The sequence below is a fragment of the Malaclemys terrapin genome, chromosome 7, assembly GCF_027887155.1.
Source record: "Malaclemys terrapin pileata isolate rMalTer1 chromosome 7, rMalTer1.hap1, whole genome shotgun sequence".
NCBI classification, from domain to species: domain Eukaryota; kingdom Metazoa; phylum Chordata; order Testudines; family Emydidae; genus Malaclemys; species Malaclemys terrapin.
This window is the reverse complement of record NC_071511.1, coordinates 65369307-65388193: the sequence shown is the minus strand read 5'-3', so window position 1 is coordinate 65388193 and position 18887 is coordinate 65369307. Positions and strand designations below refer to the sequence as shown.

Sequence of the window (18887 nt, the reverse complement as noted above, 5' to 3'; positions counted from 1 at the left end):
GTAGTCTTTTATTGTTGTTTTGCCATCGATTTTATCTCCCAAAAGAAATAAGGCCATGATGTCGAATTGCGAAATTACATCAGCTTTCCTCAGTGGTTTGTAAAAGAATGTGTGTACCTCTGCACTTGAGAATACCACTCTATCTGTGGCTACGGGCAGCCATTTAGAGAATGTTCAGGATCAACATGCCTCAAAATCCAGGGAAAGCACTAGCATGGGGAGGAAAGAATACAGAGATGAACTGGTCCAGATTCACACAAATGTCATATAAAAAGTGTCTTTGAAATAGAACTAACTTTTCTTTAATCAAGATTATGACATACAAAGAAATTCCTACGCTTGTCTGTGATGTCTTCTGCAAACCCAATCCAATCATGTGTGCCTCTCTCCGAAGCAAGAACTAAAAGTAGAACCCAGCCATATTGATGCCATGTCTCATCCTACCTACGACAAGCGAAAAACAAAACTGAAAAATAAAACCGGGCTGAAATCATGACTCCACTAAAGTCAATGGGAATTTTGCCATGGTCTTAAGTGGGGTCAGGATTTCACCCCCCGTCAGGCCAGCTCCAGGCACCAGAGCAGCAAGCAGGTGCTTGGGGCGGCCCATGGAAGGGGGCGGCACATCCGGCTCTTTGGCGGCAGGTCCCTCAGTCCCTCTCAGAGGGAAGGACCTGCCGAAGAATTGCCATTGAAGAATAAAGCAGTGGCGGTAGAGTTGCCGCCGAAGTGCTGCCGATCGCGGGCTTTTTGTTTTTTTTCCCGCTGCTTGGGGTGGCAAAAACACTGGAGCCGGCCCTGCCCCCAGTGACTACATATCAAGAGTCCCTTGAATAACGTAGTTAAATTTGGTGAATAGGTGAAATACTGGACAAACGTCCACGTTCTAAACCCGAAGAGTCTGATAATGTCTAGAGAATGCTATTGTCAGGGATACATTGGTGACACTCTACTGGGTTCCATACTGAAAGATCTCTCAGTTTCCAGACAATCTTAACAGATAGGAAATATAACAAATCCGAGAGTAGAAAATTTAAAACAAAGGTAATAAACAAGTTGTCAAATTAACGTCTTCATTTAAATGTATTTTAATGATGAACAATACCTAGAGTGCCTTTCGCCAGAGAATCTCAAAGTGTTTTACAAATATTTAATAAGCCTTATGTAGGAATCAATTCACCTACAGTACCACTGAAATGCAGCCAACTTTGAGGTACACATCAGCAGCTGGTTAAATAGCACACTGCCACACTAAATAACAGTTTAGGACAAAAGGTAAAAGCCTGCGTTGGGATTTGGCCAGGGCTCTGGGATTAACACCCCTAATGCCACTGGATCATCAATGACTAAAAGGACCTTGATTCCGTGACTCAGAAACAAATAAAAAGAAAGCACAAATCCTTGGAAAGAGACTTCATTTCCATAATGTGTCTTGGACACAAGTATTGGATATTGAAATCCAATCCAAATAACTTTCAAAAAGAGCTACAATATATTAGTCTTTCAAGAAACATCACTATGAAAACAAACAGTGAAGAAAAGTCCCTCTTCTCCTCCATAACACAAATCTCTAATCCTCAAGAGTCTATCTTCCTCTCACGACAGGTGGAGATAAACCAGGTTAGACATAGAAGACTATGTTCCTTTGCCACTTTAACATCACCATACCTTCATCTCTATCCCCACTGTTAAAAACTCATCAGTCATTTCTTGCCCCAATGACTGCAGGTTCTTTTCTTCTGGCCACATGACCTCCCATCTCTCCCATGCATATAACACACCACTACAAAAATCATCATCTTCTCTCTCTTCACTAGGACTGTCTCTCTCTCCTCTTTGAGTCTGTTTACCAACTTCCTGTCTCCTCCTGAATCACATCCTAACTCATCTTCCTTACTTCCCAGGTTCTCCATAACTCTACTCCTATCTACATTTCTACTGTCATCATTTCCTTATATTCTACTTTTTACATTGTCCACCTTATCCTCTCCACTATTCTTGAGAGTTGTCTGTTTTTCACAGCATCATACCTTGTTTCCCAGTCACCATCCCATACACTTGGAACATCCTCTCTTCAATTCACCTACTTCCTTTAAAGGCACCCTTAAAAACTCATTTCCTCCATCTTTCATTGCAACACTTATCGCTGCCTTGTTGCTCCCCATTGCCGCCCCTCTTTTGCCAATGACTGGATTTTTAAAAGCCACATTTTTTAAAAAAAGCTAGAATTGCTGTCTGTGAACTGTTTCCCTCTCTCCTCCACATTTTTTTCACCACAGCATGGTCTCTCAATACTTTTTAACTGTCTATAATAGACTATAAGATCCAGGGCCAGGGATAGCGTTTCTTCTTATGTTCATAATGCACTGTGAAGACCTATGACACCATATGAATAATGACATAATTTTGAGCCAGTAAGTACCAGTGCATACCCACTGACAAATTCAGTCCCCAATCCTGTAACTGGATCTGCTGACAAGGACTCCTATCATCATCAATGGAGTTCTGCATGTGTGCAAGGGTCTGAGCTAGCCAATCCAGTTACATGACCAAGGTCTTAATATATATGTGCAGTATCAAGTTTTACTTGTCTTACAGTATACATTTATCCAACCTGTCCTAAACTATAGAGCAATAATTGCCGTGAGCTATTGAACAGCTGCTGAGCTTCACCCCACTGGTAATGCACGTTTGGAGGTTATTATTTAAAATTCTGAGCATTCTAAGAGGATATTGGTTTACATTTAGGATGTATTTTCTGATTACTCCGGGACCAATAGAACAGTAAAAACCATTTGTTTTGCATCCTCTAATGCAAATCTCAGAATCTACCCAGCTTTCTGACAACAACTCATGGTATTGTCGCTTATGTATCAATATACAATGTATTTGCAATGTCATGCTGTATGATACCACATCTACATATTGAAGATTGGTGACTGAGCCCTCAACTGTATAATAACCCACACAATTTTCTATGTTACTTGCCATGACAATTTTTATTGACTCTTCTGCTGTTTTTGGCAAATGAATTAAATCCATTCCAGTATGCACTGTTAGCATAATTTTCAGTGCTAAACAATGAATTCTTCTTTTGAAATGAACTTGAGTAACAAATAAAATCTGTACTTTTTAACTGCAACAGCACACACTGCTGCAGAAATGTTCTGCTGGAAGACACATGGACTTATAAATTACTATTTCCTCATGCAATATATCTGGAAGGAATTAAAGTTACAGATGAGCCCAAGATTTGCTATTTAAAATTTTCTAAAGAGCTAAAAAAAGGGAGTCAAATACTATTTTAAAATCTGATCTATTATGAACCATGTATTTTCATGGTGGTACTGTATCAAAGTCCGAGTCACAGACCAGAACCTCATTGTACCACGCACTGTACAAACACATAGAAAGTCCCTGCCCCAAAGAGCTTACAGATTAACTACAAAACAAGAGACAACAGGTGGGTACAGACAAACAGACAGGGGAGCACAAGAAAAAATGAGACATTACTGCTCAGCATGCTAGGCAGTGATCTGAGCACACCAGCTGTTTAACGATTGTCAAGTTTGTGGGTTTGGGCTTTTTCCTCCTTTACAGCTATCACCAAAGATACCATGAATCATGATGTCGAAAAATTTATAATACTCAAAGGTTGATAATTTCATCTTTCTAGTCATATAAAACAATTCTTTGTAGCTGTGGTAGGTCATGGGATATACGGTATAACCTTAAAATCTCATCATTCTGATCACTAGTTTGCTTTCCCCCTCCTAAGTTAAATGCTAACAGAATATTAGCTATTGTTCTCAAGAATTGACAGAGCTCAAAACTAATGTACTATGTTAAATGAGAATATGGAACCCCAATGTTCAAATAATGTAACTATCATTGGTAGTCAAGTGATGCAGTTCTCAAAAGTTTTACTGAAATAACACAGGAATTAGAAAAAAAGCAAAAAATCGCATAAAAATGACATCATTTAAAGACAAGATATCTCGCGATCTACCACGGATCAAAACACAAACAGACCAGTAGGGTTACTTTCAGGGGCAGAAAACAATTTCCAAACTGTAGTCTGGGCCCAATGATCAGAAAGAAAAAATTCCCTGTTGAAAATCTCATGGCAAAGAGTGCAAACAGAGTCAGAATGCATTCATAATAAATGGGCCAAATTCCCATAGGCTGTGCCATTTTATGCTATTCACAGAGACATCTGTATGGATTCAGTTCAGGGTTGAAATCAAGACTGTTTCTTTGGGCGCCAGGTTACCTGGTTCTTCAAAGTGCTCAAGAACAGCGTTTGGGTCTTTTCAATAAATCAAGGTATGTCTTCAAGTAAGTAATAAAAGAAGCCCAGCCAGTTCTAATATATTATTACTGTTAATTATTTATATTACTTAAGTGCTTAGAGGCTGCAACAGAGAGGAGGCCCACTGTGCTAGGCCCTGTACAAACACACAGTAAGCAAGAGTCCCTGTCCCAAAGAGCATAGAGTCTAAATGGACAAGACAAAGGATAAGATAAGGCACAATGAGAGCTTAAATGACTTGCCCAAGGTAATACAGGAAATCTGTAGCAGAGCCAGAAGCAGAACGCTGATCTCCTGACTCTCATTCAGGCGCTTTAGCCACCAGATCATCCTTCCTCTCTAATTAGTTTAATTTCAGATTGGTAGGGATGGCAGGTCCAATATTTTCGATTCATTTATTCCTCGTCAAACTTCAAACTTAACCCACAACTTTGGCTTAAAAGTTGATGCTCTCCATCTTGCCAACTTTGGCAATATTGGGGGTTTCCTTAAAGCCCCACTTTCCTGAATCACATGAATATGATTTCATCTCTAAAAAAATAAAATAAAAAGCAAATTCCTAGTCCTCAGTTGTGCAGAAAAACTTGAAAGTATGACATACATGCCCCACAAGGCTCAGAAAGCAGGAGACAAAGACAAAGACCCCAAAATAATCTCAAGAGCTTTTGAGACCTGGATCATGATTTTTGAATGTTTGAGTTTGGCAATGGCATGCTTTTATCATAGTTTGTTACCTGAATACACAGATGAGAGTACCTAGTAATGTGCAGGTCAAATCTTCCAGCACAAGCAAATGCTGTTCACTACAGAGCACTCCATGTACTATAGTGCACAGTGAGGGTATTTGAGGTAAAAGTGGCTGGATACACAGATCTACTCTCCAAAATCCCTCACTTAAAGATAGGTATATTCTCTAGCCATGCAGGTTTGAGTTTCTGTTAGCGGATGTAAAGCAGCTCTACTGAAACCTCATAGCCTGGATAGAAGGGAACGGAGAAGGTTCCATCCTCCAACTCCAGAAGAGCATTCCTACATACAATTTGTTTTCTCCCACTGGGCACAGGGTCCAGGATTGCGCCTTAGGGTCTATACTATGGGGAGAGAATAACAGATATGTTGGAATGCCAACTTCATTTACACATTTATTAATTTTTCTATTGGGTTTTGTTGGCTCGGGGAATTAGGACTATTTTACTTCTTAGCCTATAATCATTACAGAAGTCAACAAATGAGTACTAGGTTAATGTATTACATTACTTTTCACTGGAGTTTTAGTATCAGCCAAAGGTGCCAGTGTTCTAATACTTAGCCCTCTACTACCCATCCCTCAGATTTGTGTCTACACAAGATCCAATACCAAATGATTTTAATCTCTATAAGTGCTACTTGTACAGTTCTTCAATTCTATTCCAACTGCATGACCAAAGGTTTTTATTTTGCCATCACCATACTTTGCTTTCCTCTGGTGGGTTGTGAAGGAAGAAAGGAGAATGAGCCCTTTGTCTTGTTTTTAATTGCAAATGGGCTTTATTAAAATGGGCACTTACTACTACCTGAGGTAGCAGGTTGCTGTATTGTTGAAAGTCTCTGGGGCTATTAGTGGTTGTAGACTAATAGCAACTAGATTGGCCAAACCAGCATCATGCGCCTATGTTCGGTACAACCAACACTGGTGACAGCAGTTAAAAGGACAGAAGACCCAGCAGGTGCACCTATTTCTCTTTCTTTTGTAGAACAGCTTTGTTTTATTTTAAGTATTCCTGATAATTCACTTAAATAGTACAGACAGAAACCAAGAAGAATCATACACAAGAGAGTATCTCCCTATAGAAGATGGGTATCAAAACATAGCACAGCGTGAACAAAAGTTAGATGACCTCATCCCATGAAACGCAGCCTTCCTTGTTGCTTAAATAGCTTATTTTAGGTATTTACAAAAAGCAATCTATGACAGGTTTTGAGACTACAGTGTGAAGAGTTAAATATTTGAAAAATAATCCCAAAATAAAAGCCATTTTAAAATAAATGAATTTCAATCTTTTGAACATAATGGGCCAGATGCTCATTTGGAGTAAACTGATATAGCTCCATGGACGTCACTTCACTGGGGCTGCGCTGATTTATACCAGAGGAGTATTTGGTCCAACAAGCTTAAATCACAAGACTTACTCATGTGCAGCCTCTTCACATTATCTGTTCGTATAAGCATAACTGAGAAAACTGATAAAGTTAAAATGCAGTAAGGGAAACAAAAAGTGTTGGTTTCACCTGCAATTTGTTAGAATAACAAAATGCATACATTGTGAAAAATAAACATAATACTACGCAGAGTATCCTAAAATGTGGTGTATATCTATTTGTCATGAACTAAGATTTATATGTGTGTATATATATACATATACACACACACACACTCCGTGCATGTGGGGATGTATGTCTAGGATATATAAAACTGTAACCAATGTGATACAAAGTGGATGAAGAATTAAATAAACAGGTAGGCATTTTTCAAACTAATATACCCAGTTTTCTGATGCTTCATCCATTAATTTTGTTTATTCATGCTCATAAGCAATGTACAAACAGGGGGACTCCTCAAATGCAGGATTTTCAACTGTGCCCATTTAACCCTGCCCTGTTTAGCATTTTTAAGTCCTTAAAGATGAAACACTTGGTAGCAAAATTCAAGCTATAAACAGAAGGAGCGTACAGCTTTAAATAATTATGTCAAAGAAATGACAACTGAGCTCTTTGCAAGAGCAGGGATGAATAATTACAAAGCTGGGACATAATTAAGCAATTTTGACTGTCGTATTCTTAAGCTGTCGTTCTGATGTGAAGTGCTGTCATGCCCAGCAACATACTTCACACTGGACAGGCATCTTCCACTTTGATCTACACTTATGCCAGTGAAATGAGGTCACAGTCTGGTCATTAAATGAGGCTTCCTCATCTGGCTCAATGCCCCTTATCCAGCCAGGCTTACAAGATTTTTATTAAAATCAAGCATGATACAACATTCAATATTTTGACAGAGGAAAATAAAAACATCACAGAGTAATGAAGTTTAGCTCACTTTACATGGAGAGATGGAACAGTGCATTGTAACGTTAAACTGTTTTCTAATGAATGACTGCATCTCTCTATCAGACAGTCACATCACAAACAGATGCATTTTAAACAACAAAGGATGAAATGAAGCAAAGGACAAGAAAGTGCAGTGTCTTGTTAAAAAAAATAAAAACGTGAGACATAAATGTAAGTATAGGAATGTATATAATATAAAATATTTATGACTTTGCAAAGACTTGTGATTGCCAGATACTTCTGCATTTGTGTAAATAAAAGCTGGCTGATGAAAATGTCCTGACTTTAGTCTCATTTCTTGTGTTGTTCTTAGTGGGTCATTCTCCTCTCCCACTTATTTTATGGAAAGAATAAAATGACACATCACAGCCTCTTCCAGTTTATCAATCTGCCTTGTGGTGTTTTTTTTTTGGCTTTTTTATTTTATTTTTTTGGCTGAATACGTTTTTCTATCTCCTGCTTACCATAATGAAAGAAACCTAACTTCAAACTTGATTTTGTTATGAAAAATAAGTCTAACAGGTTCAGTGTACTACAATACTCAGGAAAATATTTCCATATGGCATCTATTCAAACCCTCACAACACATTCCAATTCCACTAATTATCACAAGCTAAATATGAGTCAGTAATGTAACACAGTTGCAAAAAAAGCAAACATCATTCTGGGATGTATTAGCAGAATTGTTGTAAACAAGACACAAGTAGTAATGTTTCCACTCTACTCCATGCTGATTAGGCCACAACTGGAGTACTGTGTCTAGTCCTGGGCGCCACATTTCAGGAAAGAGTGAACAAATTGGAGAAAGCCCAGAGAAGAGCAACAAAAATGATTAAAGGTCTAGAAAACATGGCCTATGAGGGAAGATTGAAAAAACTGGGTTTGTTTAATGTGCAGAAGAGAAGACTCAGAGAGGACATGATGCCAGTTTTCAAGTACTTAAAAGATTGTTACAAGGAAGAGGGAGAAAAATTCTTCTCCTTAACCTCTGAGGATAGGACAAAAAGCAATGGGCTTAAACCTCAACATGGTAGGTTTAGGTTGGACATCGGGAAGCACTTCCTAATTGTCAGGGTGGTTAAGCACTGGAATATATTGCCTAGGGAGGTTGTGGAATCTCCATTACTGGAGATTTTTAAGAGCAGGTTAGACAAACACCTGTCAGGGATGGTCTAGATAATACTTAGTCCTGCCATGAGTGCAGGGAACTGGATTAGATGACCTCTCGAGGTCCCTTCCAATCCTATGATTCTACTTGCCCCCACCCATGTACAGTATAATTAATTCCCTTTATCCAAAATCCTAGTTATCCAAATGCATAGTGTGCCTCCCATGTAGTCCTATGTAGTTAATAGCACTTCCATTTATCTGAATGCCCAGTTGCCTGAAACTTTCAGATACCCCCAGGCCATTCAAATGAATGGGAGAGTACCATATATACTTGTATATACACACACAACGGTTGCCACTAAAAAGCATAATTTCTCAATAATTATCACATCATGATTTCTGCGATATGACAGTTATTTCCCATTCTAGAGTACCATTTTTGTGGAAACTGGGAAAATATTCCTTTTAATCGTTTTCACTGTATCTGTATATGTGTAGTATATCTCTAAATATACGCACACACTGCATCTACAAACAGTTCCACCCAGGCAAAATATGCTTACATATTATATGTCTGAACATCCATAGAAGAACACACTCACCCAGAGCAATTGTTCGTTTTTATATGTATATTCAAACTCAATTACAGTTGCTTATTTTAAATTGTATAGTATATAACTTTGTATGATTAAGATAATTCTGTAGCACACTTACAGATGTTTACTCATGCCATCAGAAGGCATTTACAAAGGTATTTTATCATGCTAGATAACATCAGCAATTCTGTAACAAAATTTTTTTTTCAAAAAAAAAAAATCAACAAGGCTACAGCAACACTAAATTTAAACCCTGTGCTAAGAGAATTGTTGAAATAAATTTATCTTTAAGACTTAGAGGGCAACTAATTCAAAACTACACAGTGGACTAAATTAGTAATACAAAGGATAAAGTTTGGATCCTGTCTATGAGAACACCTTACCCGTAGCAATTGGTTTAACAGCAAACACAAATAAGTACCATCCGATAAAGTAGGTACACACTTGAACAGCCACTGTCTCCTGCACTAGTCGAAACACAAATGATAGATTTATAAATGAAGAATGTAACTGTTAATAGCATTAGAATAAAACTTCACTAATAATGACCTAGTAGATAGAAAGAGAATAATTATAAAAAATAAATGGCATAAGCGCAACATAATTTACACATTTCAACTGCTGAATTTTGCAAGATTTAGTAAAGAATATTCTGTGAGGAAGCTTTTCACAAAAGCTTAGAAATAAAATGTTTTCATTTACTACACACTGTATTATAAAAGCTGAAATAGCTAAAGGTACTTAGTAAACAATATGTCAAACCTATGCCTGAATAAGAACTGTTAGCATTTTACTAGTTATAAAATGAATCAATCTGAATTAATTTGCTATCTACTGCAATTGTACTGGTGATAACGAATTTATCTAGTAACACTTATGCCATCAAATATAGTGTAGTTCCATTACCGCTGCACTATTATTCAGCATTATTGGAAATCTGCAATAAATTATTGATGATGTATTTTCGAGAAGAAAACAGCCTACAGAAACCTACCAGATTAATAAACTTGAAAAGAATTTTAGATAGCTAATCATTTCAAGAGATATTTGTAATGCTACAAATACACTGAAATACTAAGGGAGCTGTTATCTTGTACTGATCAATGATGAAAGATGGCAAACTGGAAAAATTGCATCTGTATTCTGTTTGAGTCAAAGGCATGCAATTTGCCCAATTTTGAGGCAACTGGTGTGAGAAAGCTTGAGTCTGAATCATAGATTAGAGAAACTGTCTCTCCAACATCAACACTCATTAATATGACACCACATTAAATTACATTGTATCAACTAAAGGTCAATAAACACCATAGGTGTGAGCTCTGAGATCAACATCTGTGTACAACATGCATGGCAGGGGACAAAGTGTCAGAAAAATTTCCTTCTTTTCTAACATATCACAGAGTTGTTATAGATCTTTAGAAAGAGCAAAAATATTCTTTTGAGCCTGGCAACATGTGTCTGTTAGTTAGTTATGGTTCAAACCAGCATTTCAACTATGATGCAACAACCATGGTCCGTTAATCAGATTTAACAGTAAAATTCTGATCTTCGAAAATACAGATTAAGGATTTTTTTGTCCCACACCTGATTCAATAAGCAATACTGTGGCCTACAAGGTCTCTGTCCATTGCTTAGACATAGCTTTTACCAACCTTTCAGAATAGTTGTTTTAAAGATATATTACTGTTTAACAAAGGTATACATAGTTACTTTTCTCTAATTTGCAAAGTGGTAGGCAAGTGGGATCAGTGTATGTTATAAACTCCATTTAGTCTCCTACCTTAGCATCCATGGGCTTTACCACTTTCATGAAGGCACCTCGTAACAAGGCTTCCTCACGCTCCCATTTGGTTACTTTCCGAGTATCAAGAAATTTCAGGTTGGTCAATTTGTGCAGAACAAAATACCTAAAAGAAATGACAAAACGTTTGAGTTAAAATCCACATTGACATACAAATCCATCTTCACAAATTATATGACTCAAAAAAATATACAATTGAAATGACCTCTCTTTCCCCAGTCTTTCACCCATGCCCTATAATCTAGCCTACTCTACTCTACATCAGGAAACTGATATTTTCCCTTTGTGAATGCAATACTAAGTGGACCAGGGATACTCTGTTGTAGATGCACACCCCAATGAAGCATTATTGTGATGTATGACACATGGGTCAAATTGGAAAAGGCAGCTTTCTGAGAACGTAAATACAGAGACTAGATACAGCAAGTCTGATAAGCACGACTTCCAATTTTTTTTTTTAAATTTGTTAAGTGTAACATTCTCTGATATCCTGCTGGACAATTTGGACATGGAGTTATGTTAAAAAATAAAATAAGATAAAAAACACAGAATCTTCTCCACCTGCTGTGCAGTTTTGTAATGCTCAGGTCTTGAGTCACAAATTCACCTTCAAACTTTTATTGACTTTTGCTACAAATACACCTCTACCCTGGTATAACGCGGCCCGATATAACACGAATTCGGATATAACATGGTAAAGCAGTGCTCCGGGGGGGGGAGAGCTGCGCACTCCAGCGGATCAAAGAAAGTTCAATACAACACGGTTTCACCTATAACACGGTAAGATTTTTTGGCTCCTGAGGACAGCGTTATATCAGGATAGAGGTGTACAACAATCATCATCATTAGCAACATCAGGTAAATTGCATATTAGGGTTTTGATCCAGCTTCCCATCACATACCCTAGAAAGTCTCATGAATTAAAGATAATATTCCAAGGTACACAGAGATGTATGCTGTGCATCAAAGGGCATTTAAGTGTCTTATGCACAGCATATTAAAAACAAGACTTTATCTAGAGATGGTACTGAGCAATATAATTTGTATCTGGCTTCAAGATCGGAATTTTGACCCTGCCACAGTTTGGAGATATGGTTCCAGTTTTGTCTCGTTACTGATATGGGCCCCATTCATCTAAACCTAGCTCAGGTTTAGATTCCAAAGTGCGCACGCATGCTCTTACACACACACACACACACACACACACACACAAATTTTGGACAGGTGTTCAGATTCAAAGTTCTTGTTCAGTCCCATTGCTAGTTCTCTGTAACTGCATGTTTTGATCAGATAACAAAAGCTTCATTAGCTTGAAAAATACTGTTGGCTCCTTACATACAGAAGTAGAAAGCATGGCATGAATCAAAAGCAAAACCAAACACACAACTACTTCAAGTACCTGCTATTTACATACAGTCAACCAGATGTGAAACAGACTTTGCAAAGGGAGGAAGTGCCAGACTCTTTCTTGGCAGGGGGTGGAAAGGTGATTGATAATATTCCCCATGCCTAGCTGCTTCCCATAAACACCCAATCAGTCAGTCAAACTGGTAATCATACTGACTCCCTCTGGCATCTGAAAGAACTCTCACACATCCAGAAGTCCCAGAAAACCTTGCACAGTGCATATGGCTATATTTTAAAGAGAAAAATAGTACTATTATTTTAAAGGTCGGAGTTACCTTCAAGTACTCCTCAGTTCTGGAATCTCCTTCACTAGAGGTTTCAAAAGGAGGCTGGATAGTCATCTGTCTTAGATGGCTTAAACACAACAAATCCCACATCTTGTTAGGCTAGATGACCCTTGGAGTCCCTTCTAACCCTATGGTTCTATGATTAACTCTAAGAGATTCCAGATTTGTCCCAAGTTGTGAGACCAACAGCGTTCATGCACATCACAATGTTTTTATTAATTATTTAACCTTTCTACATCCAGACAAAAAAAAAAAAAAAATGCTACAAAGCAGCCTTTCAGCTATATACACCTTTCCTCTGAGGCAATGGCCTTGTAAATTTTTAACAAGTGAATTGAATATGTTCACTGACACACATGGTCTATAATTTTAATATGAATCATCAGCCTATACACTTCAATTAAATAATAAAAACAGAATAATAGTAATAAACTATGCAAGGTGAGAAGTGAGTTTGCTACGTAGAACATGTCCCAAGACAATTTGTTCAGTGTAGCTAGATATTAGAGATACTGCCATACTCTCAGACACCTCGCATCTTTCCTGGCTGCCCTTCCAGTCCTTCCTGACATTCTGCTGCCCCGTATCTTTCCTGAGAAGAGAATACATCCATCTTGTGTTACTGGCAGAAAAGCTCGGATGACAACAGATTCTTTCAAACGAAGACATGTACAGAAGGAAATAATATGTCAAGAGCGAAGCTCCAAATGAGCAAAGACACCCACTAAGTGTAGGGTGAGAAAAGATGAATATTCAGGTGAAGAAAACATCAGTATTAGAAAATCAGCAAATGTTTAATGATGGAATGAAAGATGCCATCAAGAAGCAGGCAGCAACAAAACTGACAACAGACGAAGACAGCCCTGTCATTTTTGCTGACTTTGGATCACAGCCTTAAATGTCAGTCTCTCTGTCATTTTAAGAGAACTTAAACTTATAACAGAATTGTTTCTACAGGAGTATTTTTCTTCTTTTCTCACTCAGGTTTTTTAAAAAAATATTCCAGAATTAGGGCCTTATCTAAAAAAACCCCACAAAATAATTAGCCAATGGTGTCACCAGGACAGAAGTATTTTCAGGGTTCCTAGTGGGGCAGATGTTCTACACAGGATGATAAAACACAAAGGCATTCTGTAACGGACTTTAAAAAGCTATCTGTCATTAGGAATAAAGTATCCCAATAATGATGCAGCTTAAAAAGAGCCAAAATTAAATTACAACTGAATGTTAAAGATATAATTACAAAGGTTTTTAATAAAATAATTGTTGAAGGCCAGCATATGACTTCCAGGGTATATTTTAGTTAACAATATAGTTCATTTGTGATGCAAATTCAGCCTAAATGTAACACCAATTTGCCATAAAAAAAAATCTATAAAAGATTACTAAAGCTCCGGAATGAGTACTACAATATCAATTCAACCCTTGTAAATATTATCCAGGGTTATTTGTTGCACAAAATCTCCTTGCTGTGATGTATGACTTAGTTACTAAGGTTATCACAGCAGTATCCTAAAGTTGCATAGTACATAAAACATTTCAGTTAACAATGCAGGAAGGTTAACTCCCACAGATAACCTACTATCAGAAGGTTAGCCCAGATGACATGCCTCTGTCAGCTTCCAGGAGCTATTGATGGTTCAATCAGTTTGTTTTGAAGGTAAAGTACAACAAAAGGGCACTAAACTTATTCAAACTGTCAACAGGGACTATCTGGAATGTTGCTTGCAGGTAAGTAATTTTGGGTGTTTTAAGACTATTATCAAACACCGATGGCTGCAGAAAAAGACAGCTACTAATAACACAGAGTGCAGCTATCATAAAATACTTTATGGCAGGCACTGGGATCTATAAATTGCATGACACATTGCAACTGCTTTAGACTTATACCATTGCCAGTTAAAAGAATACCATTGAATGAAAAAAATTCATCTAAATTTTACATTCTAAATTTAGAATATTTTGTTTTAGTTTAGGAGTTGGTTGGGTTTTTTAATGATCATTTTGAATCTTAGCACTAAGGTGCCCTGAGACTGCTGTTGTGGGGCTGACCATCTTTGCAGTAGTGTGAAAGAAGATTATTATCTGTAGTGATGAAGAAAATGGTGCGCTCTGGAAAGGGATGCTAAGAAGGTGTGTAAAGACCCAAAGGAAACCAGCTATACAAGGAAAGCAACATCATCTTTCGTCCAAAACTTCCCCTCCCTCCCCCCTCAAGTGTGTTAGGAAAGTAAACTAACAAAGGGGACCAACACAAAACAGAAGTCTAGATCACTTGTAGCTGTAGGTGGAGAAAAAAAACAAACAGTACACGGAATATCGCATTCCATTTTATCTCAGCTTTAAATAAGTGGAAATTACAATATGGACTAAAATTCATTTACCAATTCCATAAGTGTTCCATGTGATTAGGATTGTTTTAACATTTTTTGCACAGACCTGTCAAGACATTAAGGGGATATTTTCAAAGGGATGCACGGGTTGGTGATTCAGTTATACAACTCCACCATCAATGTTAATGAAAGTTGTATGGAGATTTTCCTCCCCAGTACTTGACAGAGGTGTTGAGGTCAGAGTACTGGAACCAGACTGAGGAAGATGTGAGTTGTAATACTAAATCAACACACACACTTGCACTTTTATATGCATAATATACACTCAATAAACAAATAATAATAGTGTCTCCAATACTGACTTACTCCACAGCCTTAGACAAGTCACAGACAGGGGTGCTGGAACAATTTGTATAGTGGGGGTGCTGAGACCCATTGAACCAAACTATAAACCCTGTATATGATGGAAACTATTTCAAGTCATGGGGTGCGGCAGCATCCCCAGCACCCCCAGTTCCAGCCCCTATGGTCACAGACTTTCTATGTCAGTTTCCTTATTGGTAAAATGGGGGTAGCAACATTTATCTACCTTGCAGGGATATTGTAGGTATTAATTAATGTTTATAAAGTGATTTGAAATGGAAAGCTTTATGTAACTTATTTTTAAAAGGTACTCCAAGGTACATCTACATTTCCAGCAGTAGGTAAAGTACAGACATTGAACTCCCAGCTGGCACGGGTATAAACAGCAGAGTAGACAATGAGGTACAGCTTAGACGAGTAGAACAAAGTGCCCTAGACATCTGAACCCCTAGAGTCAATATCCTATACAGCTCTCTACATGCCCAAGCAGTGCCTCCCACATCTATACTGCTATTTTTAGCAGTGTAGTGTCCCACTACCAGAGCCTTTCCCCACCACAGTGAAAGGCTCCAGTGAGGGGAGGTAGTGGGGAAAGGTTCTAGAAACAAGGGAAAGGCTCTGACAGGAGGGAGCTACCAGAGCCTTTCCCTGCTGCCTGAGCCTTTCACTGCCACAGATAGGTACACACTGCAGCCACAAGCGTGGACCTAGCCTGCCTTTCACTGCAGCATGTAGCTACGTGTGTAGTGCCGGTACTCTACCCGCTGTAGATATAGCCTGTGTTTCGCAGCCTCCGAACAGACAAAATCTTGAAGAGGATCTGACATTTAAATACATAAGAGAGTCCAGCCTCAAATGGAATTGGGGAAGAGGTTCTAACAGAAACACCAGGCAGGAGGGTAAGGAAAGCTGTTTTAAACATTACATGAAATATCTGGGTCCTGATCCAACACTCATTGAAGTAAAGCAGGTCCTTATGTGCTGCATTAAATAATTATAATGTGTTAGTTTATACTTTATATTATTTGGAGGTATATTTCATTAACCGTTTAGGTTTAAGGGGTCAGCACTCATTGCCAGGCATTAACACATTATTCATTAGTACTATTGGCAATTCTAGGAAATCTTTGTTCTAGAGTCAAGAAGTCCATAACAAGAAAAGTCACACAATGTCATAGCGTCTGGACTTTCATGTGGATGCAGATTCATAGATTACCTCCCATCATAAAGCAGACACTAGTTGCACAATATGCTGGGCTTTATGGCACCAGAGAACATAGAGAGAAGAGAACATAATCACTCTTGAACCACACTAAAAAGAAAGCTACAGGGTGCCAATGAAGTTGCCCATTGGAAATGGATCTTTGACTCTTCTTACACTATAGGAGAAGTGGATACATAGGAGTTCACATAATAGAAGGAAAAAAATGTGACATTGAGCCTGTAATGAAGGGACAGAGCAAAGGTTAAACTATACAACGACCCTTAATTTTCTCCTTTTCTCTTACTTTTAAAAAAAATACATATTAAGCTGTAAACAAATTCACGTCACAAAATTCATTTTGGGTCGAAGGATAGAGAGTTGTACATCCAGAAAAGTCTAGCATTCCTAATACCATATGTGCAACAAACTAGATGGGCAAGGTTTTGGATTAAGAACATTTCAACATCTTCATTTTTATTGGAACCTTTCAACTATTGTACTACTATATTTTTTCCCTCAAACCCTAGTAGCCTGAAGGCTAATGAACATGCATAACCTCACTTCCAGGAAAAAAATATAGTAGTACAATAGTTTACCTTTCTTATGGTTGTATCTTAAGAGGACTCTATAAGGTTATCACCATTTACTCCTCTCTGCCAAAGATAGCATATTGTACTTTTAAAGCTAATTTAAAATAAACTCAGGCATTTGTTTCTACTTGCCTTTGTTTCCATGTCAACAGTGCTATTAATGAATGCACCATTCCAGGAAACGTCAATAAGGAGCAAAGAAGAAAGAACAAGTACTAAAAACTTCACACACGGTGCACACCCCTCACAATTATCTCACTTTAATGAAAATAGGTGAGGTCACCTACAGCATTAACAAATGCTTGGTAACACATTCTGACCCAGATGATTTTTCACAGTTCAATAACAACATGTTTGAAGTTTTCACTACAAACAATACACCCACCGGCGAGACCAAGTGTGGGTACAAGAGAAGCAACCAGCAATTATTGTGTTGACTTCTGTTACTTTGATCTCTGGGTCATGACCTTTGCTTTCTTGCAATCTTCAAAGCAGAGACTGTAGATGAGGTTATTTAGAATGCACACTGTTTTTCAAGCCACTTTTTTTCTGTTTCCTTTTTGGACTGGAATGTTTTCTGGCTTTCCTCCCTCCCCTATATTTTAATATACTGCTCTTAACGCCCAATTATCCCACACATCATCTGCTCTCCCCCCACCCCAAAGTATTAGAGAAACTAGGGTTACCATACGTCCGGATTTTCCCGGACATGTCCGGCTTTTTGGTCGTCAAATCCCTGTCCGGGGGAAAATTCCAAAAAGCCAGACATGTCCGGGAAAATAGGGAGGGGTTGTGGGGCTTGGATCCGCACTGGGGCCGGAGCTGGAGCCGCTGGGGCTGGCGGTGCTCGGCCGGGGCCAGGGCCGGACAGGCCGGTGCCCTGGGGCCCGGACTGGGCCGCGCCTCCTCGCGCCCCCCCGCCCTAGCATACCTGCTGCCTGCCTCCCTGTTTCAGGCTTCCCGCGAACATTTGAATCACGAGAAGCAGGGGAGGGGGAGGAGCAGGGGGCGGAGCGTTCAGGGGACGGGGCGGAGTTGGGGTGGGGACTTTGGGAAAGGGGTGGAGTTGGGGTGGGGCCGGGGCGGGGAAGGGGGAGGAGTTGGGGTGGGGCCCCTTGGAGTGTCCTCTTTTTGTTAGTTTAAAAAATGGTAATCCTAGATAAACTATTTCTTGAAATAAACTCATGCAAAAATGTAATGTTGGCAAACATTTTAAACAATAGCATTTCACACAAAAAGGAAACTGAACAGACATTTAAAAAAATATACATAATCTTCACAAAATATACATAATCTTCACTCTGTTCTAGCATGTTCAATAGTGCTAGTTGAGAAATAGCTTTTCTTCCTAAAAAAATTTTCAAAAGAAAGAATATTTTTTTACAAAACCAGCTTTTTTTTAAACACATTCAATACCATAGATCTCAGAGGATCAGGGCCTTGCTGAAAGAATAATTTCATATGTAAAATTATGTATATAACATCCTACATGTATTTAAATATGCTATAACTTTTAAAAAAATACATTAAAATTCATTTTTTAAATTTGTCCTATTAACAGCACTTTAGATAATTAAAACTGAAATGCAGAAAAATCTATTTGACTTTTCACCACTGGGTCAGGTTTTTGCAGGGTTTTGTTTGGTTTAGTATTTTGCTTTTTGCATTCCCATTCAGCTTGTTACAACAAAAATAGTTGATATAATCTTGATTTCTAGTCACTTACTTTCTGGTTCTCACACATCTGTAGGATGCAGCAATGTTCAGGTTGCAAGCACCAAAAGGTTTGAATTCAAA

General features: G+C 38.3%; 1 protein-coding gene across 1 annotated transcript in view; it reads right to left on the bottom strand.

Annotated features, from left to right (window-relative positions):
- Positions 1-18887, bottom strand: part of LRMDA (leucine rich melanocyte differentiation associated) — a 931157-nt gene that overhangs the window by 388736 nt on the left and 523534 nt on the right. Inside the window, exon 5 of the mRNA XM_054033284.1 lies at positions 10886-11012. Within this exon, the coding sequence (XP_053889259.1) occupies positions 10886-11012 (127 nt within the window). The remainder of the gene's footprint in view (positions 1-10885; positions 11013-18887) is intronic.